The sequence below is a fragment of the Perissodus microlepis genome, chromosome 14, assembly GCF_051167445.1.
Source record: "Perissodus microlepis isolate ML-2025 ecotype Zambia chromosome 14, ASM5116744v1, whole genome shotgun sequence".
Taxonomy (NCBI): domain Eukaryota; kingdom Metazoa; phylum Chordata; class Actinopteri; order Cichliformes; family Cichlidae; genus Perissodus; species Perissodus microlepis.
This window is the reverse complement of record NC_140474.1, coordinates 20,718,955-20,743,119: the sequence shown is the minus strand read 5'-3', so window position 1 is coordinate 20,743,119 and position 24,165 is coordinate 20,718,955. Positions and strand designations below refer to the sequence as shown.

Sequence of the window (24,165 nt, the reverse complement as noted above, 5' to 3'; positions counted from 1 at the left end):
CCGCAGAACAGAGGAGCTGATGAAGACTTTTAGTTATTGTTATGGATTCTGAAGTGTCTCTCAGATAAGCGTGACGAAATCCTTTTCAATAATATGTCAACTAGAAAGGCACGATGTGTGGAGTTAAAGGCTGCAGATCAGTTGAGCAGAACTAAAATAGTCCCATTTATCTGAGCACATAAAAACGTCATTAGTAATAATAACGCAGTCCCAGGGCTGTGAGTCAAATATTGCACCTCAACCAGCTGACGGAGTGGATGAGTGACAGCTTTGTCAGGAATTATTGTTACTTCAATCTTTTATCTTGCTCTCACTTCAGTTGCACCTTGATTTTCTAATTTTGACCTCTTTGGTAGTAGAAGTACTGTGCTGTCTGTGTTGAGGCCTTGCATGTGTAATTTAATTTTCGTCCAGGGCTTTAGCTCTAATAAATTGAGATAATAAAATGTAATTTAATATATTATATATTGTAGTTTAATTAATACTCTAATAAGCATTTACTAACCTTAAGTAAATGACAGTCATCTATGCCACTGTTTGCAGAGGGTCTGTGCTAGTGAAAACTATAGATTTATACTTATTAGATTTCCCAGTAAAAAACCCCCCAAAAGAATATAAAAAGAAGTGAAAGGACATACATACTGCATTGGCAGCCTGCTTAAGAGCTTTCCAAAGTGAGCCTTTCAGATTTCTTTTTGATTCATTGTTCAGATGATTAAAAGCTCACACATGTGCTGCGGGCCACATTTGGTTTCACTTCCCTTGTTCCTGTGTAGTTATTGGCAAGTGTGTCGCTGTTTATTCCCCCTGTTTCTTTTGTATATTCTTTCTCTTCTGTTTCCTGTTTGATAAAAAGCTGCAGTTCTTATAAGACGGAAAAAGGTTGCTACACGTAATTAAGCATGGCATCCACTCAGTAACATACGTGATCTCCACTTGCAGCTTGCAGTGAATTCACCGAAAGCAGTTGTTTGCATGATTCTCACATGGGTGCAGTCACCCGTCACAGAGTGCTTTGTACTATAAAACTGGCAGTTTAAAGACCCCCTGAAGTCCAATCTGATGGTGATTTGCTGTCTCACTTGCACCTCTGTTCATGAAAATGGCTTCAATTGCCTTCTTTAATAGGTTGGCTTTCAATATGAGAACTCCTTTATCCAAACTGAGACATGCCCGGTCTTTTAGATTATACACAAATGTCTTTTCAAAGCTCTTTTTCTTACTGAAGCCAGTTTGACTAAAGTACTCATTCAGTAACACTTGATGAATAGTTTGATTATAACAGACAATTTTATAAGAAACCTGGCACATTTTGAAGTGCTATTTAAAGGTACTATTAGGTGCGGCATTGAGATTGATTCTCATTGTGAAGGAATAGACATTTTAAGCAAAAGCACCATTCAGATTTACTGGGAATCATTCTTTGATGATCCCACCCTCCCGCAACCACTCTCACATAACAGTGGTTAGGTGCAGGAGAGTTTGCATTGGTCCTCATTTTCATTCTTGTGTTCCACACAGGACTTTTGTACAACTGTAGTAGTTTTTGGCTCAGCATTTTTCTCCTGTTCACGTCACAACACATTTTACCAACATCTGGTAGTCAGTGAGGCTTTCTTCTTCTATTTTTGTACCTTAATTGTGGCCTGCAAACAGCTGATAGGTGCATTACCTCAACTTCTGACAGTAGTAGTAATACTGAAACACTCCAGAGCTGCTTTTTTCACACCACTGTCATTTTAAACATGGCTGAGCTGCTTACATACCATGAAATTATTTTCATCCACGAGACAGCCACTTTGTAGAGTACTGCTGATTTGTTGGGACACATGAAAAAACCAAAATACAATTCCCAGTAGAAGGCTGAGTCAGCATACTTGTGATACTGAGCGTTAGTTAAGTTGTGTCTAAGAAGAAGCCAAGCAGCGCTTCCAGCCAAGACTGTGAGACTGTCTGATTTCCATTGTATTTGATGTTGCTCTGCATAAGCTCCCATGACATTTACACACACATCCATACAGTCACTGAGAAATGTTCTCAGCTAAAAAAAAAAAAAATCCTCCCGGAGCTTATTAAAAACCATTCTAGTACATAACCCGGCTTGCTCTTAAGCACATATTAACATACAGATACGCCTCCTCGCAGCTGTCCATACAACCAACCCTTGTTTTGCAGCACCAGTATCCTCACCATGCATATACATGGATTGAGGATGGCAGGAGAGAGAAGGAAAAGAGGAAAGTGCTTGTTTGTGTGTGTTAGAGGATGAGTGTCTTTATTTGCATGCGGTTTGAATGATTAAGTGAGCGTTTCCTGTGGTCAACCCCTCCTCCTCCTACTTTCAGACGCTCATTACATCCCTCCCTCTATCTAGCTTTCCCTGTCTCTCACTATTCTCCCTCAGCGCTGTCTTTTTCACCTTAGAAATAGAGGTTGCCTAGCAACAGCCCCCTGACTTAGTAGGACAATAGATTCCCTCCTAATTGTAGGTGTGTGTTTGTGGAGGAATGTCGGAGTGTAGTGTTTCTTTTTTCTTTTTCTTTTTTTTATATAAATGTATGATGAATGGCAAATAGATGTTGTTTCAAGATCAAATAAGCAAACAGGACACCCCCCACCCCACACACCCACCCCCTTTTTTCCTCTCACAATAGGATTTTACTAGCACGTAAGGTTTGGCTCCGTCTGTCTCTCTGCCAGACACTCAGGTAGCTGACCCCTGGTGGTGAGTCAGGAAAATAAAGCCAATCAGCCTTCAGTGAGGCAGAGGAATAACGGACATGACCCCTTAACAGAACAGCTAAAGAAAAAAGTTTGAGAGCTGGGAGATGTAGGAGGACAACAGAGCGAGAAGGAAAGTGAAAATTTAACCTTTGTCCTTTCATTGTGTCAAACCAGACATCCACCCGCCCTCTGCGCAGGAGTCAGCCACAATTACCAGCTGTCCATCAAAAGCTCCATGTTTTCTGAGTGTGCGGGTTAGCATGTAAGGGTTAGCTGTTTGTTCCTTATTCTCCCTCCCACGATCAGCATTACTGGAATAGTTTTAGGCTGGGGTCATACTTCACTGTACTGCCCAAAAAGGCATGCCTTCTGTGCTGCTCTGTATCTGCTGTGCTTTACTGTTACTTGTGCTAAATCAGCATTAATGTTATTGGTTATTATTGATTTATGTTGTGTTCTCTGACAAAAAATAAATAATTAAAAATAAATAAAAATTAAAAAGCATACATGAGTTCTTAGGTTCAATTCAGTTTTATTTATACAGCGTCAAATCACAACAACAGTCGCCTCAAGGCACTTTATATTGTAAGATAAAAACCCTACAGAGAAAAACCCTAATAATCAGATGACCCCCTATGAGCAAGCACTTTGGCGACAGTGGGAAAGAAAACCTCCCTTTTAACAGGAAGAAACCTGCAGCAGAACCAGATTCAGTGTAAACATCAGATCTGAATATTGTAAATATACTGAAACTAGTGCTTTTTATTTTCCACCTTTTTTCTTTTTCCTTCTTCACTGTTTCACCTCTATATAGTGCTCTCACACTGTCTTCAAACTGTATGTAACAGGATCTCATGCACACATCCATTATACTGTAGCTGTCTTGTTAATCATGCATTTATCTCTAATGTGTCTGATATTAGATATTGTTATACTATTTCATTTGCATTGATTTCAAGGTTAATAGAAGTCTAAGGAAAAAGGAGAGACTGCGATAAAGAAAGTGACAGCTTCTCTTTTATCTCCCTGTTCTCTCACATTCTTACACTGTCCTGTATGGTGCTTCTATTCAATTTAGCCTCCACTCACTGTTCCCTTACTTTACTGTAGCTAGCCCTGCACACACATAAACAAGAAACAGAGAGCTTCGGGGGCAGATGAGTGAAGACTGGATGAGACGAGAGAGGAAATCAAGTATATTGTTCTTGGAAGTAGTTAAGAAAGTGAGGGCGGGCTGAAAAGGCAGAGATGCAAAGACAGGCAGAAATCAGATAGAGACAGAGGGAGAGAAGGCAGCTAGAGAATGGGCAAACGTGAGAGAGACGCAGACAGGAGAAAACAAGTGAGTGGAACAGAGGGAGTAAACACCGGGCAGAAGTATCAAGGTGATTGTGTTTAGCAAGACTGCAGCCGACAGAAGAGTAATAAACTAAACAAAGAAACTGTGAAGGGATGAGTGAAGCATAGAAACTGGTAGTCACTTATAGATTATAACTTTAACATCTGCTCTTACTGGGTGACATCACTTCCTCTTTCCGCAGTCGCTCAAGTGTAATCATGAGTTATTTCTGAGAGTTTAAAGCCCTCCGGACAAATTTTGGGTGCGACCGTGAATATTTCAGATAAAGTACAGCCATCATTCCTACCAGTGAGTAACGGTTGTGTCATCACACTTTGTCCTGTAATCAGTACCTCTTTCACACAGCCACTCTGGACATTGTTGGGAGGGAGAGTGCGGTGGTTCGTGGGGGATTCACGCTATTATGAGTCAGCTAAATATGTCAGAGTATGGGGTGCATGCTACCTGCTAGCATTATTATTAGACCAACATTATAAAAAGCTAGTTTTTGATGCTTGTTTTTGCAGCATATGGAATCATTTTAACATCCTCATTTTACTCTGACTCAGAGCTCATATTCATCTGATTTCCAGACACTCTGCCAAATAAAACTTTAACAATCAGTCATTCACCACAAGAGCTATTGAGTGATAAAGATAATGGGATTGAGGAAGAAAAAAAGACCAGTTATCACCATGATATCATTTTTCTCTAGAGATGAGAGAGAGATGTAACAGGATGTGCATTGTTTAATAAAATGATTACTAGCCCAAACATATTGAAATATGCTAATTCTTATGTGTTTGCATTCAAAGCCTCATGTTTTAAGCTGTGATTTACAAACTCATGCAGAGTTTAAACTCAGCAATACTTGTACAGTATTTACTTGGTATCAGATCGATACTAAGTAAATAAATATAGCACAGCACTAGTCTGCAGCTCTAAAAACAGGAGTGTTCTCAAAACACACTTATCAAAAATAATTGATCTGTCCTGCAAGGCTATTGGTGTATTGTCTTACTTCTTGTCAAAGTAACACAGGGACTGTCAAAATTTCAAACAGTTGTAAATAATCTGACCCTAACAATACAGCCTGTGTGGTAGTTCTGTGTAGCCCACGGCAGGTGATGCGTCAGCTGCATTCTGGGTACTGGAAGAGCTATGTTTGATTTAGGTGCTGGATGAGTAGAGCTTTCAGGATACGTATCGCAGGGCGACCTCTCGCTAGCTGTGGCTGTTATTTGCTCTTTTCTCACACTGGCACAAAACGCTGCACCTGAACATCACACGAGCTGGCTGGTTAAATACAGTTTAATGTCCAGTTGGGTGAGTCCTTCACCTTTTCACATGCCCTACATGCGGTAATGACTTCAAAAGTGGTGTGCAAAGTCACATGTTTATAATAACAAGTGTAATTACTGGATGTTTAGCGAAGCCTACTAGCTCATATGCCTAAAATACGCAGAACTTAGCCTTTCTCCTTCTTCCTTCAATTTTCCTTTGTCTGTCAACGATTTGTTACTCTCTCTCTAACACACACACACACACACACACACACACACACACACATATACACACACAGGATATCCTCCAGTCTGGGTACCCTGTTTTGCCACTCTGATCACAAAAACAGGATATGTGTGTGTGTGTGTGTGTGTGTGTGTGTGTGTGTGTGTGTGTGTGTGTGTGTGTGTGAATGTGACATACACACACATAAAGACACACTACTAAAGGGAGCATTTCTACCTTACCAAGACCACACAGGGAGGGCAGAGGAGTTGCTATGGCAACATGCTGTTCAGGTGGTTGTCAGGTGATGACAGCAGAGAAAGGAGGATGGAGGGATGAGATGTCCTGTAGAAAATGAATAGAAGGAAGCTGGAGAGAGTGAGAGAGAGAGAATGAGAAAAAAATGGAAAGGAACAAAGCATACTGCATTAAAATAGAGAGGAAGGGGGGAAGAGAGGCTGTAGCAAGAGCAGTTGGAATAAAAAGATGAGCCAGGAGTAACTGAAGAGCATCCTCCTAATAGGCCAAGAGCACCTTAGGTAAGCTTTCACATATCAGTCAGTCAGTGTCCTTCTCACCATTCAGTCATTGCTCTTACTCTGATAACAGCTCTGTAGGCTGATCTAAGAGGCTCCAAGTTATGTGCTGGCATAAAAAAAGGTTTGGAGCAAGGACGTGCAGGTGGTCAATGTCTAATAGTGAAATGGCTACTCCTGCAACTTTATGTTTTGGCTTGCTTTCAAAGGCACTCTCACCTTTAAATAAATGGTAAGTTCAGATTTGTTTAAGTGTGAATTTGCCCACAGGTTCATATTGAATGTAAGAATGTCCTGTTCTTACCTAAGTGATGGGTTGTCTTCATTCTGAAGACAGCTGGAGGTCAGAATGTAGTTTAATAGCTTTATTGAGGGTTCTATGGTATAACATCCTCTATCTCCTAGCTGTTACAGTGCAGTGCAAAGAATTTCTTCACTAGGAACAGACCACAGATCAAGTCAGAAATCAGGAGCTCTTAAAGTTGTTATGAATGCACATATGGAAAAGAAATACAAACAATTAAAAAAAATATTTAGAATCCCATCTGGTAGTACAATGTTTCTCTCTGTTACTTTTCCATATGGGTGGCCTCAGTGTGGAGTGGATTAAGAGCTAGCTGCAGTAGCAGAGAGATGTGATACTGTAACAAGAGATGTGGAGTTGTAACAAGAATGAAAAAGGAAGAGAGGTTCAAACGCAGCCTGTCTTCACTGCGCTGGACAGATGGATAATCCTCATGTGAAGTGGGCGTGAGTGTTAGTTTGTTGGTATTGGAAAGTTCTGCAGATGAGTGTCTAATCAGACTGTTTGAGCAGTTTAGCGTTCAGAGGGATTTCTTTGAGGCCTCAGGCAGCAGTCGGTGACCACCGGTTGCTATGTGAAAATGAATATTACCTGACCAGCTGTGAAGGGTTCTGGTAATCGTCGGTGTGAAATCAATTGCTAAAGCCTTAACCACGAAGGCCTAGAGACTGGTAAGTGACTTCCTGGTAACCAGTTGGGGAGTGGTTTCTGGAGCTTGCCGTCACTAGTGTGAAATCTGTTGCTGAACCGAAAACCTAATTGCAATTAGTAGTTAGCAGATTCCCGAGGTTGCCCATAGTTTGCATGAAGGTGTTGACTTATCTGCAAATACTTGCAAACTACTTGCCACAGTGAAACTGTGAAAAGTACAACACAAACCAGAAATGGAGAATGTTGGCTTCAAAGTAAAAGTGCCATCCAGATCCACTCCAGCCTGTTGGTAAGAGTGAGAAAAAGAGAGCGAGGATGACTGTTCTTGATCTTTATGTGTTCATGACACAAGGTTGCTGATGCCAGTAATCTTGCCCATTTGTTTATTTTGCTTTTGCTGTTTCTTTATCCTTCCTTTATTTGTGCAAAATAAAGGCACAAATAGATAATAAAACTAAACCTGGACTCTCTTTATTAATCTACTCACTGCACGTCATGTAAAATACTACAAAACATGCTTAGTTCACTCCAGTTGAGACATTTAGGAGATAATGCTGTTTTTTTCTTTTTTTCTTCATAAAAGAGTTATTCTCCCTTTCTTTATGAGGTTTTTAGACAGTGGATGCCAGGGGTCACTAGGCCACAGTCTCCCCCAGGACACAAGCTTGTGTGTCAGCTGGAGGGAAACAAATATCTGGTCCAGGGAACTAGAGAAAGAACTGTTCTTTGATGGCCTCAGTCACCATCTGTGAAAGGTGAAAAAAAAGCAAGATGAGAAAGAGAGATACAGGGTAATTCTGTTGAGTATGTTATAATGGGAGAGACAAAAGTAAAAGAGAGCTCAATAGCATGGTATTAGAAAAAAAGAGCACAGAAGGGATGTGTATATGTGTAAATGTAATTGGGTGTAAGGGGATTGTGGGGGGGGGGGCAATAGTTAGATTTAAAAATAGGCCTTTTGAGAATCATAATGTAAGTGATGAAGGGTGAAGCATGGAGAGAGAGGGAAGTGTTGGTGATTTAGGATAACAAGGAGGAGATTTGTAAAGAGGAATGATATCAGATTTACATGCAGATCTGGAAGCTTGATAAAAAAGATAAAGGGAAGAAGGTGGCTTTGAGGATTGGAGTATTTCCCTTGAAACTCAAACTGTCTTGACTGTATTTTAGTAGGGATTCTTTTATTAAGGCTACCCATCCCTACGAACGTAAACACAGGGACACGAGGACAGAGCGTTTGTGAGTCACTGTTACTGACACAGTGACCCAGTCTGGAAGATGTAGGTTACCCATTCTTGTAGCCCTCAGGTTTCTCGGGAACTGACTCGGATTTACTGACACAAAGCCAGTCTATTGTTTTGTGCACTGATACCCAAAATAAACTGTAAAACATCCACTGTACAGAAATAAAAATCCAACCGCCCATCTTCACCATACGTTCCTTTTTCTTGCATAATGATAACAGTGAATACATTTTCTGTCAAGTTGCAGATTGGAATGTATTTTATTCGCTATGAATTCCAAACATTAGACACTGTTTCTCTCATCTGAATGACTGGATGCAAGTGAGCTGACTCAGTGCAGTTCACAAACTTGCTCCGATTGTAATTCATTTTATTCTAACAGTCTGCATGTTTCCTATAACATCAAGAGCATCTTCTCCGGGGATTTGGCAGGGATTCATTAATCAGACAATAGGAGCTAGATGGTCCTTAATTGTTTCCAGCTCCTCATTTTTGTGCTCTTGTGCTTTCAGGCTCTGCAGAAGTTAGCGAGTCAGTACCTAAAGAGAGACTGGCCTGGAATCAACCCTGATGACCAGAGAACAGACTATAGGTAGGTTTGTGTGTGTGCATATGACACAGAAAAATGCACATATTACATAAAATTAGGAGCTGGATGCTACTTTGTCTTCTTGCATCATCTACAAATTTATTTCAGCTGCAGTGTTCACATGAAGGCTGAAATTATACTGTGCTGGAGTCAATATTTTAGAAAAAAATCGTCATGGTCTACAGCACAGTTATGAGTCATTATTTACTGTAACAGAGGCACTGAAATAGAAGACTTGAAGTTGGATCTAAGTTAGTGTGACAAACAGAAATAATGCATCGCGACACAAATTTTCTCCCCTTGTGGTTCCCTGCTCACACAGTTTTTTTAAAACCCACATTTTAAAAAACGTGTCCAGTATCCAAGCAAATGGATATTGGATTAATTAAATAATCCAGCTGCAGAAACTTTCCAGCACTCAGTGCTTTTTCTCTCCTACTAGGAATGTGTATGCAGTGTGGAGGTCCTATTTAGAAGGTACAGTCCAGGTGAGCCAGTCCAGGCTCAATGTATGCGACAATTACAAGAGTCAAGTATCAGAGCCCGCTAAGACTGTTAGACTGTACAAGGAGCAGCAGCTTAAAAAGGTGAGTTGGTCATTTTTTTCCTGAAGCAGTATTTGTTCTCTGTTGCTGCTGCATCTTTCCAATGTGCTTGCTCAGAGTTAACTTCATGTTGTTCTGCTTGTTCTTAAAACATATGCCTGTTGTCTTTTTCCCTTTTCACAGACAATAGATCAGCTGAGCGGCATTCAAGCAGAGTTGCAGGAGTCAGTGAAGGAGTTGGCCAAAGCTAAGAAAAAATACTACGACTGCGAGCAGGTTGCCCACGCTATACGAGAGAAGGCCGACATCGAGGCGAAGTAAGTCTGCTGCAACACTGTGCACGTGTGTGTGTGTGTAGGGCTTTTCAGGTAGTTGCCAAGTCAGTTTTAGTGAGTGGATCTGGTGTCCCTGTTATGCTGTGGAGGGCACATATTTGCCTGGCACGAGTTGGGTCCACTTGCAAATCAATACAAAGCTGTTCTAATTTTTTATTGTCTTTGATTTTGAGCGGTGCAGTTACCAGATTTAGATGAAATCGGTTGCAAAGAGGATGCTGCACCAAAAACCTCTTTGTGATTGCTTTGATTGCTTGAGGGTTGTGTTTTGTTTGTATTGAAGACACTGATTTGTCAATTCATCTTATTGATGTAACCAACAGATTTCAACCAACTATTACTTTGATGGTTACCATTCAGTTCAATTCAATTGTATTTATCTAGCACCAAATCACAGCAACAGTTGCCTCAAGGTGCTTTATATTGTAAGGTAAAGACAATTATACAAAGAAAACATTCATACACTATATTGCCAAAAGTATTCACTCCTCTGCCTTCATATGCATATGAACTTGAGTGACATCCCATTCTTAACCCATAGGGTTTAATATGATGTCAGCCCACCATTTGCATCTATAACAGCTTCAGTTCTTCTGGGAAGGCTTTCCACAAGGATTAAGAGTGTGTTTATGGGAACCTTTGACCAATCTTCCAGAAGCACATTTATGAGGTCAGAAACTGATGTTGGATGAGACGGGCCGGCCCACAGTCTCCACTCATAATTCATCCTAAAATTGTTCTGGCGGGTTGAGATGAGGACTCTGTGCAGGCCATTCAAGTTCTTCCACACCAAACTCACTCATCCATGTCTTTATGGACCTTGCTTTGTGCACTGGTGCGCAGTCATGTTGGAACAGGAAGGGTTCATCACTTCATGGCTCAGTTGCTGTCATTTCCAGTCGCTTTCACTTTGTTATAATACCACTAACAGTTTACTGTGGAATATGTAGTAGTGAGGAAATTTCAGTGCTAGGCTTACTGCACAGGTTGTGTCCTATCACGGTACCACTCTGTAATTCACTGAGCTCTTGAGAGCGACTCATTCGTTCACAAATATTAGTAGAAGCAGTCTGCATGCCTAGAGGCTTGATATTATACACCTGTGGCCATGGAAGTAAGTGGAACACCTGAATTCATTGATTTGGGTGAGTGAGGGAATACTTTTAGCAATATAGCGTAGATTGTGCCACACTTTTTAGCTTTAGTTCATTTCTGTGCAACCTACAGGTGACTGCAGCAAACTGATAGCAACGAAAGACATTGCAAGGTTTTCGGTGTAGCACCTCTTTGAGACCCATTTCACCTATTTACTGCCTGTGGGTCACTGAATGATGTTTAGGCCTGTGTGAATAAAGCTCAAGAGAGCGCTTTACACAACCGTGTATCACAACACCAAAATGAAAGAAGAGTCCTCCTAAATATCAAGTCACACCCGAAGTCTACTGGTGGTAAATCCTGTCTCCCTACACTTGTCTTACTTAGAAACTTTATGTTGGATTTTTCTTTAATTTACCACACTTCTTGGTAAATATATAAAAATGGTGTGACTAAACAGATGGTCTCCATGGTGAGGGAGAATGCAATCAAGAGAGTGAAGCTGGTTAACCTCATAAGGAGAATGTGTGTGTTTCTGTTTGGAGAGAGATAAAGAAAGGGAAAAACATTGTCATCGAGGATGAAAGAAGCAATCAGTCATAAACATACACAGGTGTTTGAAAGAGAGAGAAAAAATACAGATGAAAAGACATGAAAACAACAAGAGAGGAACAGTAAAGAATAGTGTGGAAGCATTGACTGACTGACTTTAGTTTTGATGAATCAGTTAACCACATCTAAATGATGCTAATTTGATATTATTAATTAATTTGAAGCATAACTCCAGCAGATATATAGAGAGTAATGTTGATGTTGATTGAAAGCACTTTTTTTCCTGTGACCCTGGTGTCTGTCCTTTACTTTTTTATTACCTTCCAAGTTTAAGAGGCTTTCTGATTGAACAGCCACCTGACCTGTTTCTGCTCTAAGAATTCAAATCTTGAAGCTTTGCAGTCTCACAATTAGTTCCAGAGTTTGATCTGGAGCTGATGAGTGTTGTTTTCCTCCCATCCCTTGGTAGCAGTAGCTATGGTGACATTTTCACTTCATTGAATTCTCAACCCTTGGTTTGCGCTCACATCGATTGGCCAATCTACTCTTTTCTGTTCTCTATCGCTCAGTAGAAAGTAGCAGCGACGGAAATAACTGTATCGCCTGTGTGCCATTATTGGAGAGTATGCACATGTGTGTGTGTTTGAGAGGATAAAAATGGTGAGGCACAAGGAACACACAGGAAGAAATTGGTGTGAATGTTATTTTTAACAGCACTCGGGGTGTAAAGTAGGGCTTAAGTAGAAGCATTTTACAGGTACTCTCACGTGGGGAACTGGCAGAGAAAATTACACACTGAAGCATTTGCATCGGCGAGTGTTAGATTTAATCGAAATAAACATGCTTTTTTTAATGTTTTTGTGCTCATGCGCACGGATACACATGCCGGGAGGAGACAGGCTCTCTCTGTCATTGATACAAATGAGTGTCTGGATCAGGCTCTCATTCATCACTGTCAAGTCTCCCTCTGCTCAGGCCAGGATTGGTCTATAAAGTCTGGTCCGAATTAGAGGATGGAGATGTGGTAGAAATCCTTGGATCTTCCCTTCTGTCGTCTTTTACTTGACATGTTAAATTTAAAAATGTGAATACACAAAAAGTTTACACTGTTTAAAAAAAATTAAATAAAATTAGATACTTATTATTGTTTTGTTTTTTGTCTTTTTCAGGTCTAAACTGGGTCTTTTTCAGTCAAGAATTAGTTTACAGAAAGCAAGTGTAAAGGTAAGAACCTGAAACATAACAGCGGCTTGTTTAGGCAGGGCTTTCAGATGTATTACTTTGAACAATTATTTAAAAACAAGTAGTAACACTATACACATTTTTTCTGTTTGTTTTTTGAAGTTGAAAGCAAAAAGAAGTGACTGTAACTCAAAGGCGACACAGGCCAGGAATGACTACTTGCTAACGCTAGCTGCTGCCAATGCTCACCACGATCGCTACTACCATACAGATCTGCTGCACTGCATACAGGTAAATATAGAAAGATGAAAGAAAGGAAATGAATGAGGTAAGTGGTGTGAAAGTGAAAACACAAAGCCAACATTAAAGACTCGAGATTTTAATGCTGTTGCAATATTTTGCTTTACTAGATCAAGTACTGACTTAAGAGCCTCCCTTGGATAATATCCGGAGGGATTTTTTTTTTTTTTGGATGGGAATGAGGAAGCATTTTTCTGGTTTCAGAATATAAATTGGGGAGCTTTGAATTTAAGTTCCGTTTTGGGAAAATGTGTTCCTTTCATGAGTCCACAAAGTCAGACTCCCATTCACTGTCAGTGAAATAGCTGGTAGGGAAATATCACACACGAAAAAGTGTTGATTTCACAGTTTTGAGTCTTCAAAGAAAGTCGCAGCGTTGTGCGGATTTACGATTTGAAAGGGGCTTATGTGAAGAAAAGTGAGCCATGCTAATGTCAACTTAAACCAAATCATCGGTGGGCAGGAAATTATCATTTTCAGCTGATGGAATATCAAAAAAGACATTCTTTTGTCTTTGGTCTTTTATTTTAAACTGCTAAGATGATTGAATACAAAAGGTGGTTAAGCCCAGTCTTAATTAGACACAATATTATCTTGCTGAGCTGTTTCAGTTGTGATACTCCTTTAATTATGATCTGTATGAAAATACACACACAAAAATCCCAGTCTGTAATTCACTTACAGCCTAGCTACTCTGTTGTACAAACATGGGCTAACATGCTCACAGATACAACACATAAAGTAAAAGTCTCGAAACATCATATGTTTCCTTATATTTTGCTTCCAACGAGCCAGAATTTCTTGGAATTTTTAAAGTGTTCTCGAGCAATAGTTCTCCAGGATGTCTGAAGGTCTTTTTTTAAAGTTTCTCTGGCTGCTTTTTCACAAATTTTCAGTCCATTACTTTTACTTGACCATTTTCATGAAACATTCAAGCATAAAACAGCACTCGAGGGATGAAAAGAAACCAATTTTTACATTTTTTAAGCAATTTGTTACTAGTAGTATGTCACAAAACATAATTTGTTTCAGTTTCTTGTGTTGAATCTATTAAAAATGCCAAAGATAACACAGACACGTTAGAGCATTTTTGCTCTAACAAGTGATTTCCAGAGATCTATTAGATGAAAACTTGGCATATCTCAGCATGGTGTGTAAAAACTGCCTATAGCAGATGAACAGTATCTGAAAGTTATTTCTTAAAGAAATGTGAAAAATCCAAACACAGGACCTGAGAGATGCATCTGACACTTCAATTGGTCTATTCTCTACTGTTCACTAAAGCTTCAAAAGAAGTGTCTCAGTAGAAAGGGTGGCTGTCAACAAACATTGTTAAGGAAGGGAGAAAAAGCTGAGATGTGCCAAATTTCACAACAACTGGACTGAGAATCAGTAGTCCAGAGTGGAAAATGCACGACAGTGAGTGTCTACAGCCATCGGTAAAACTGTCATGGTTTGAAGCTGCATTTCAGCCAGTGTTGTTGGGTGTCTTGTTAAAATTTGTGGAATTATGAACATAGAAAAGCATAATGAGATTTTAACCCACTGTACAGTACTTTCTGGAAAACGTCTGATTGACAATTGCTTAATTCTTCAGCATGAAAAATCCTCAGGCGTGACTAGGGATGGGTATCGTTTAGGTTTTATCCGATACCGGTGCCAAACCGGTACTTTTGAAACGGTGCCGGTGCTTAAACGGTGCTCAAACCGGTGCCTAAAGAATGGAGAACACCAACTTTGTCCAAAAACCTCTCATGTTCAGCTGTTTTTTTGTAAAAAGATAACAATGTTAGCCTTTTCTGCAGCTATGGGGCATATATGGTATCACTCTTGGCTGGAAGCAGTGCTTAAACAATGGAAAAAACACAAACTTTGTCAAAAAACCTCTCATGTTTAACTGTTTTCCACTTTTTCTTTGGTCATTTTAGCCTTTTTGGCCAGGTTGAAGGGAGTATCTGCCATCAAACAAGAAGACAGCCGCATGTAACTATGATGATGTTTGCTAGTTCACCTTACATGCATTAATGTAATAACGTGGTTAGCCAACTCAACGTAAATTACACATGAACAACATTACGCTACTCACACAGAGAAGAACGGCTGCTGCTGCCATCATCATCCGTCATCATTTCTGCTACACTGGCAGGGCTAGGGGCCAGGACTCTATTCTTCGGGTTTTTGGGGGATGTTGCTCCGGGTCCGATAACTGGCAACCCACCCGCAGTAGATGTTCTCGGTGTGAGGTCTCGCAGCAAGCTATCAAATACGGCGCATTTCTCGGCTTTTTAAAAAAAACGCTATACGTCGCCAGGTGTTTCATCGGATTTGAGCTGTTACCTCCTTTGCACAGTATCACAGTATCAGCTTAAAGCACTTGTTGCAGGCTGCTGAGTTTGCATATTTTGCTGTGAAATACAGCCAGACTTCTGACCACTTCGCCTTGGGCATTTTTAATTTGTAGCTCTGCTCTAAAAGAACGTACGTACCTGGACCCGCCTGCTATCCTCGGAAACGTAAAATGATTGGCTAGAATCTAAAGTGTATCACAGCTCAGGAAAAAAAAGCACCAAAATAAAGCACCGAAATGTGCGCTGCTTTTCGGTCTGGTTACTACCGTTTATGTCAGAACCGGTGCCATACCGGTACCCATCCCTAGGCGTGACTGATTATGGTAGTTCTGTTATAGACACACATGTTGGTCTGTTTTACATCTGCAGCTTTATTGCTCTTGTTTTTCTCATTTGTCTGACCATCAGTTAAATGGTATGTACTCAGGATTTCAATAGTATTAAATAAAATTTAAGTTTATTTTTTTTCTTCTGTTTCTTGGCTTTTGAGTCCTTGTTTATTTCTTCTCCCATCTTCTTTTCTGTCTTCTCTCCTCACTCTCGCATGCTCTGCCTTAGGCAGGCATGAGCATCTATACTACGAGGCCATTCTGAATAATAGATCCTTAGCTTCTTGTGACAGAAGGACAGGACTGCAGGGAAATATGCACATACACAAATATGCGCATGAAAACACACACAGAGAATGAGGGACATTGCTAGAAGGAAGCAAGCTGTCTGTCCTCCCTCTCCTTCCTGTGCTGATTCATTTGTGGTGTTTACCTGAAAATATCAGCACTCGTGAATGTATGAGTTCTCTCTGCAGTTCAAGGAAGGCGTGAAATCTTTTCCATGAATGCATTCCTGTATGCTTTTGGGGCCTTTTCATCTCCGTGTTCAACAGATATTGTAGTTATCCCATGAAATGTTTGAGATTAAATGAGTTATAGTGGTAAGAATCGGCTTTCTTCCTTCCTAGGTCATCTGAGAAAAGAAGATGATTAAGTGTGAAATAGATGACTGAAGGATAATAGAATAGCTTCTCTGGGGATGATAGGTGAGGAGACTTGTAATTGATAGCCTTGTTTAGATCAAATCTTCCCTTCATAAATACTGACTGTACTGAGAGTTGTAGTGAGGCTGCGGTAATAACTTAAATCTTATAGGTGAGCCGTCCTTGTCAATGCGACAGCTGTAGTGAAAGGGCAGAGGAAGAACCAACTGCTCAACGTCTCCCTCTGCTGTCAGCAGTATACGCTGTTATTAATGTCGGTCTTTAAAGTTGCCGGCTAGACATTGACACACACAACCACACACCCTCACACTTGCACCTCTGCTGCCCCGTCTGCTCCCCTGTGCTGCCCTTATTGTTCCAACTGATGCAGTCATTCAACCCAAACACAGACACACACACATAAACACACATCCACTGGCCATGGTATAGGGACGGACGGGGCTTTTTCTGGAAGCTGACTCACTTCATTTCAACACTACCGTAAATGGATGAAAAAAGGAGGGGAGGAAGAGAAGAAAGGGGGAGGAGGAAATGACCAGAATGATGAGGGAACATTTAGAGAGAAGTCAGCCAGCAACCCACCCTTAATGACATAATGTCCTTGTCAATATCCCATTGTTTTTGAGACTGTGTTGTGTGTGAATGCTGTGGGTTGTGGGTTTTATGTTGTTTTTTTTTATGTGTTTGTCTGTATAAGAAGGAGACAGACGTAGGTGTTAGCTGGAGGCTGCAGACTTGGCCTAAATGATCCGCTGGTTAGAATAGTGTGTGCACGTTTCTGAGACTTTGGCCAGAGGAGTGCGTGTATGTGTGTGTCTCTGAGCATTTGATCACTGATGTCTGAGTGTGTGTGTGTGTGTGTCTGCCTTCTCTGTGTTTTGTTGAATTGGAATCTGAACCCCTTCACCTTCCTCTGCAGCTGTGAGAACACCATCCAAAGAACACACTCACATACTCACACACACACACACACACACACACACACACACACACACACACACACACACACACACACTTGTGTCCCATAAACACGTTTTTTTCAGTAAGTCTCTCTTTTTTGCTCTCACCCACTAATACCTTTTATACCTTTTCAAAATGCTCTCCCTTCCCCTCTTCTTCCTCTCCTCCTCCCCTCCGTTAGCCCCGCTCTCTGTCTGTTTGGCAGCGTTGCCTACAGCTTGGCAGCAGTATCCCGGCTGCCCATAGAAAGGCTGTTCACTTGGACTGCATACTTCATTAAAATGTCTTTATATCCGTGCATCAGAAACGCTAATGTTAACGGTTGTTAAATAAAAACATCTGCGTGGTTTTGGGCCTTCCTGTGACTTCGTTCCCTCCCTCTCACCTCTTTATATTTTTCACACCATCTTTCTCTTCACTTTTTCACCTCTTCCTTTTTTAGTTTAGTGTTTTTCATAAAATCCTTTTTAATGGCCCATGGAAACATGCATTTAAAGTTATAATATACAGCACGTCATGGGAGGCGGCGATGTGAGTGAGGCGTGTTTGTTTGTAACAGAAGTGGGCTTTGCTATGCTGAACTCTATTTCTGTTCAATTTGACTGTATTTCCTGTATGTATTTTGCATGTTTTGGGGTGTGTTCTAGTGAAATTTAACATAAAATAAAGCTTGAAATTACCTTCCACACAAGAAGTTTCAGTTGATTTAGTCCTGCTACACAGTAGCTTATGCAACAGAAAAAATCATTAACAGAGGAAATTGTCCCACCCAACAAATGCAACAAAAATAACACAAAAGCAAGGGAGCTGTCAATCAGTTATAGTGTAATCACTGGACTATGGACCTCAAATATGATTTTTTAAACATAGACGTGCATTAGTAGATTATGTAACAAAATCACAGTACATTTATGGCTATCTAAACACAAGATTTAATTTGGGTTTACGACAAACTAGCAACGCTTATTCACATTCTGTTCTTTTTGTCTATTTCTTAGTGTCTCCTCCTGATTCCCTTGTCCTCTCTGCTTTATTATTAAGGATTGTGGAATTACATTGAATTCATCCATGCTTCAGTGTAACCCCTGGTTCCTCTCTTTCTCTGTCTGTCTTCTAGGCCTTGGACGGCAGAATCTATGAGCACGTCAAAGACTACCTGGTGGCACTTTGTCGCACTGAGCTTGAGGCCTCCCAGGCTACACACAACACGTATCAGTTCCTTTTGGACAAATCCACCAGGGTGAGTCACACAATACAAAAATATGCTTTTTGAATCTGTGGTAAGACATTTCTATGGAACCCACTGAAAGTGTTTTGACATTCAGCAGTCTTTTTCTTTCTGTGTGCATAATTTTTTTTTTTTAATTTCTTTAATTTCTTTGTGTCTGTCTGTGGTTTAGTGGTTTGCACAGCCACCTCTCAAGCAGATCTTCAGTTCTGTTGCAGAAGTAGGCACGAATCATTTTGGGGGTTGTGTCAGGAAGGAAATCTGGTGTAAAAATCTGTCAAATCAAAGATAGAGCTACCTTCTGTTGTGATCCTGTGTGAATAAGGGAGCAGCTGTGTGTACCTTTTGTGTGGCATGATGAGGTTTCTATTCTACTTTAACTGTGCAAGAAAGACACAACACAGTGACTGTTTTTGATTAACGCAGCATGTAGTCACAGGCAAATTGAGAAATGTTAACTTCAGGACCCGAACGCATTATCAGGGGTTATTTTGCATGTTGCCATTTTACTGAATGTCACTGTATTTCAGGATTGTTTGCTCACCACATCGCTTCTAGCTGCTTCCTGTGTGGGACAGTTTCTCACTGGTTTCGGGCCTCATCCTAAGCTACACTCACACTAGCTTTGGTTTGAATGTTATGTCTTCAGAAACTCGACTTAACTTCTGAACCATATTCCTCTTGGACTGAAAAATTAATCCCTCTAAAGTCAAAATATGAACCCACAAATGTATGCATGAATATGAAACACTCACCCACTGTGGGCTTCAGATGTGGTAGTGGGAAAAAAAATTGTCGTTTGCATCCTCGAAGGGAGCAGAAGCCTCGTCACACATGAAGTTCAACAGACTCTTGTATTGTCGGGTTTACACAGCACCAAACTTGCATGCAAAATGTACTGGATTAAAGATCTCCTTCTCTCTTTCTTTCAGATAATGCAGGAGTACAACCAGCAGTTGTTCATGCAAGAGAATCCGGTGTTTCACAAAGCGCACGACTTCCAGTTCCAGCCCAGTGAATGTGACACAGTGAGACTCACACAGCTACACACAGATCTCCTGGATTAATACTCATGTATCACTAGTACTTAGATTGTTTGTACATAAACCTGTTCACAGCAGGACTGTCACTCCACTTCACTTGCTGACTCACACACACACATACATACACACATACTCACAAACTCCCACACACAGACAGCAGCCAGCCAGGTGGGCTTTCCTTTCATCCTGTGTTTTCTGTCCTCTCTAATATCTTATGTGTATAAAATGTTGCTTAAATCCTTAAGTTGAGTGATGAAACAATTCATTTACCGCAGTTCTGATTTAGAGAGTCACATTAAAACATCTGGGGCTGAGAGACCTGCCAAGTTAAAAATCCGTGAGCCAAAGCTGTGATCGGCCTTTTTTCTCTTGAGATATCTTTGGGCCTTTTGTTCCCAGACTTTGGGGATTTCTTTATGTTAACAGTTTCAGATGGAGTTGCCCAGTTAACTAATGTCTGCTGACAACGTGAAAGATGCATGAATCGGCTCTGTGTTCAGATGTTGCGTGTCCGTTGGGAGCATATCTTTCTAGCCTGGGATTTTTTTTGTCATTTACACAAGCTAATTTAATCATTTAAATTCAATTGGTTGCTGAATGCTACAAATATTTTAAATTGTTGTCAAGTGATCACGGTCTGTGTGATCAGAATGGAGCAGTGGGAATCATGCTGTCTCCTCTCCTCTCCGGGGACTTGTTAAGTCTTTCTGGCTAAAAAAAGAAATTGCTCTCACTGGACACTGTTTCTAATACCTTTTTAGAGTAGTATCCTTCTCTCCTGTGTCTGAGTCATATTGTGCACTCTCCTTTCTCTACATTTCTCTTTCTCTCTCTGGGTTCTGCCAGTTTCTCCTTGCCTCTGATCTTTTGCCTTGTTTCAAGTGTTCTAACAGTTTTCTCTGTAACAATGTTCTCTTCCTTCTTTGTGTCTTCCTGTTCCTGTTCAAGCTTTGCTAACAGTTTTTCCCTAAACTTTTTTCCACTAATCGCTCCTTGTGTTTGTCTGTCTGTGTGCTTGCACTGCTGCTCTTTGGATGTGTGGTCTGCGGATGCCTGGATGTCTATGTGTGTGTGTGTGTGTGTGTGTGTGTGTGTGTGTGTGTGTGTGTGTGTGTGTGTGTGTGTGTGTGTGTGCCAGACTCTGAGCTCGGTGCAGCAGTTGGTGGACATTGAGCCATCGCCCGTCAGTGCCATGAGAATGACCCTGGCACAGGTAGTCTTAACTGTTGTCAGCATTCCTACCATACTTCTCAGACCATGGCTTATCTGCTTCATTCATACATTCTGTTTATACTGACTGCATCATTTACTGTAAGAAGCTTTCAGTCGGCCATGAGCCAAACAAAGCGTAATAATGCAGTTTAACTTAACACCTCAGGCTGTGCTTGATGTTTCAGCATGGTACTGGAAAACTCTTAAACCTCATACACTCACAGGCTACTTTATTAGTTATACCTTGCTAGTACTGGATAATCAATCTCCTGTTTCACCACATCAAGCGCTCTATTGGATTGCGATCTGGTGACTGTGGAGTCCATTTGAGTACAGAGAACTCACCAGTTCTGTTCAAGAAACAAGTTTGATATTATTTGAGCTTTGTGACATGGTGTGTTATCCTACTGGAAGCAACAATACACAGTTAGACGGAGGAATTCAAACAATGATCAGCTGGTACTGAGTGTGCCAAGAAAATATTGCCCACACTAACAGTTCTATAAGACAGAATGGATCCATGCTGTCATGTTGTTTACACCAAATTCTGCAATCTGACTGTTGCAGCAGAAATCGCGACCATACCAAGTTTTTCCAGACTTCTATTGTCCAATTTTGGTGAGTCTGAGCCTCAGTTTTCTGTTTATAACGAGCAGGAGTGGCACCTGTTATGGCCTTCTGCTGGTGCAGCCCATCTGCTTTGAGGTTCATACGTGAGTTAAAGCAGTCTAGCCATTCTCCCCTGACCTCTGGCATCAAAAGGCATTTTCTCCCAGAGAACCGCAGCTCACTGGATATTTTCTCTTTTTTGGACAATTCTCTGTAAACCTTAGAGATGGTGGTGTGGGAAAATCCCAGCAGATCAGCAGTTTCTGAAACACTCAGACGAGCCAGTCAGGGACCAACAACCACGCTATGGTCAAATCAGCTTCAGCCGGTCATTTTGACTATGTCTTCATGGCTACATGACTTAGCTGTTGCCATGTGATTGGTCAATTAGATATTTATGCTAATAAACAGTTAAATAGGTGTACCTAATAAAGTGGCTGGTGAGTGTGTGTTCATAGGCACCCAACAGAGAAACCTTTTTAACCCTCACTGGTAGCAATCTTTCAATTTAAGTTATATTTCCTAGATTTCTAGCACATTCTCAGAATGACCTGTTATAGTGAGAAAAAAAAGACAGAAAAATACTTGATTTTTCATAGTTATGCACACTATTTACGAATGTTGTCACTATGGATCTCCTTGCCTGTGATTATGATGCTTTTGATGATACTTTACATTATAATTTTCTTTAAAAACAACTGTAGTGTCAGTGAGTTGACACTTTTTCGACTCAGTGACATGACAAATCAATGTTAACACACATTAAATTAAACTTTTCTGAACTAGACGCCCAAGTATGACATGCTCTGTTTGGCAGGGACTTCTTCTGTGATCTAACTCTGATTGACAGGCAGACAGTTAGTCAGCTAGAATAACCTTTATATTCCAAGTATCTTGGAGAGCAGTGTGGGCCTATCCCTCTTTTAAACAGAAATTGTGCTCTAACCAGTTGGAGCACCAAGACTTCATACAGCATGGCGGTGAGGGTGAGCAAAGTATTATTGTGTGTTGGGAATAACTGAGAAAAGCAGCTGAGGATGGGCTCAAATCTGACAGCACACTATGTAGTGATAAAACCCAGAGATCTTTTGTTATTACTGGAAAAGAATCATGTCTTGTTAATAGTCATTAACACATCATTGTGCTTTATAAATGATCTGTTTTTATATGGCTCTCAGCTTTGTGGCTTAGGGAGGAGGTTGTTGATTTTGGCCTATGGCAGTCAGCACTTTAGCCACAGACAATAAAACGATAGTGTATGGTTTGGGTTTTTTTTAGGTTAGAGTTTCTCCTTTTACTGAAATACAGCAGAGGTTAAAGAACTTTCATTGCCCGACTTTTTATGTCCATCTGTCACCGTAACAAGACCGTGAGACACTCTGGGATAACCACACAAGTGGCTGCAGATAGGATTATGACATCATCCACATAGTTGGCGTGAGAACTAAAAATAAACATGACAAATATGTGGGAGTTTCTGAATTACATGTTAAGATTTTATCTGCTCAATGCGACTTTGCTTTTGTGCACCAATAGAATAATCAAACCAGAGAATAGAGCAGCAGCTGATGAATTTTTCTTATTTAATATCTAAAAAGGCCACAGTTCACCTGATTGTTACACCTGACATAAACCTCGCAACGACAGCTGACTACACTGAGGCGGTTCAGCCATTACTGGTCTATTTAAGGAAGTTCTTTATGTTTCCTGCATTTTCTAGTTGCTTCATCATAATCAAGCAATGAAGGCACACTTGCACGATAGCTGAATACCTTTGGTGGCTTTGGCTTCTCATGACCATTGTCATGACTCATCTGATGCCGTAACCTTATGTCATCTTTTAAAATATCACCATACTGTCATCAACATCCTGAAAGCTGATGTGTCATAGTTTAGTGTAATTTTCCTTTACAAATTTGTTATGGGTTCAAGATGTAATCACTGGAAACTGAATGAGCACCTCCGTAATTGCTTTGTTTTTCTTTTTGTTGTTTGTGTGTCCTGATTTCCATTCAAAATCATGCTACGTATATCTTACATGATGATTATTGAATTCTTTGTGTCTGCATGTGTAAGATAAGCCCATAAAACATAAAATATGAAATAATACTAAAGCTAACACTGCATTAAATTTACATGTTGCGAATGTAGACATCATATTGTGGTTTACAAGCAACTCTGTAGTTGTACACATACATTTTCTCTGTGCTATTTTAGGAGAACTCATTTTATTCTTTCACTTTTAACACGCATAAAAAAGCATAATCATAGGCAGGTATTTGCTGCAGTCTGAATGCACCGCTGCTGCTCTAATGCAAGTTGTGTAGAAACACTGGAGTCCTAGGCACCCACTGCTTTAAAACTACATTAAAACACTTCACATAGAAATACTGCTGCCTTGGCTAATTTGTGATACATGTGCTGTTCAGCATGATGAATTTTATTAGTTAAGACAGAGATATGTTTCTAAAAACTGTAGAACAAGAGCGAGAGCCTTGTTAATGCAAATGCATTAAATCATAACAAGTCCTAGACCTTTTCTGACATTTTTTTCTTATAATAATATGTGTCTAAGACAAGAAATGTGTTCAGAATGAGTGAATAACCTGCAAGAAGACTGTATCTAAATGATGTGTCTGCCTCTTTAAGTCTGAAAAAGGTTTAGATTTTGATGATGACACCATTTTCCCTTATATGTCAGGTCAGTTGTTTATAGTTGTGCCTATTATGGCACCTACAGTCATTGCTAATGTTGTTATTTTCCAATTTATTAAATAATTTAATAAAATAATATTTCACCTTTGTCCATAAAGACATTTAGAGTGCAGGTTGATTGATCTATTTGGGTGTAACGAGATAATCAGTG

At 40.3% G+C, this 24,165-nt stretch overlaps 1 protein-coding gene across 2 annotated transcripts in view; it reads left to right on the top strand.

Moving 5' to 3' along the window:
• Positions 1–24,165, top strand: part of fchsd2 (FCH and double SH3 domains 2) — a 67,988-nt gene that overhangs the window by 19,145 nt on the left and 24,678 nt on the right. Inside the window, exons 4-11 of one of the 2 annotated variants that reach the window (XM_084951523.1) lie at positions 8,820–8,899; positions 9,339–9,483; positions 9,625–9,758; positions 12,593–12,647; positions 12,768–12,896; positions 18,325–18,447; positions 19,368–19,463; positions 20,617–20,691. In XM_084951523.1, coding sequence (XP_084807649.1) covers positions 8,820–8,899; positions 9,339–9,483; positions 9,625–9,758; positions 12,593–12,647; positions 12,768–12,896; positions 18,325–18,447; positions 19,368–19,463; positions 20,617–20,691 — 837 coding nt within the window. The remainder of the gene's footprint in view (positions 1–8,819; positions 8,900–9,338; positions 9,484–9,624; positions 9,759–12,592; positions 12,648–12,767; positions 12,897–18,324; positions 18,448–19,367; positions 19,464–20,616; positions 20,692–24,165) is intronic. The other variant, XM_084951524.1, reaches the window with a different exon arrangement.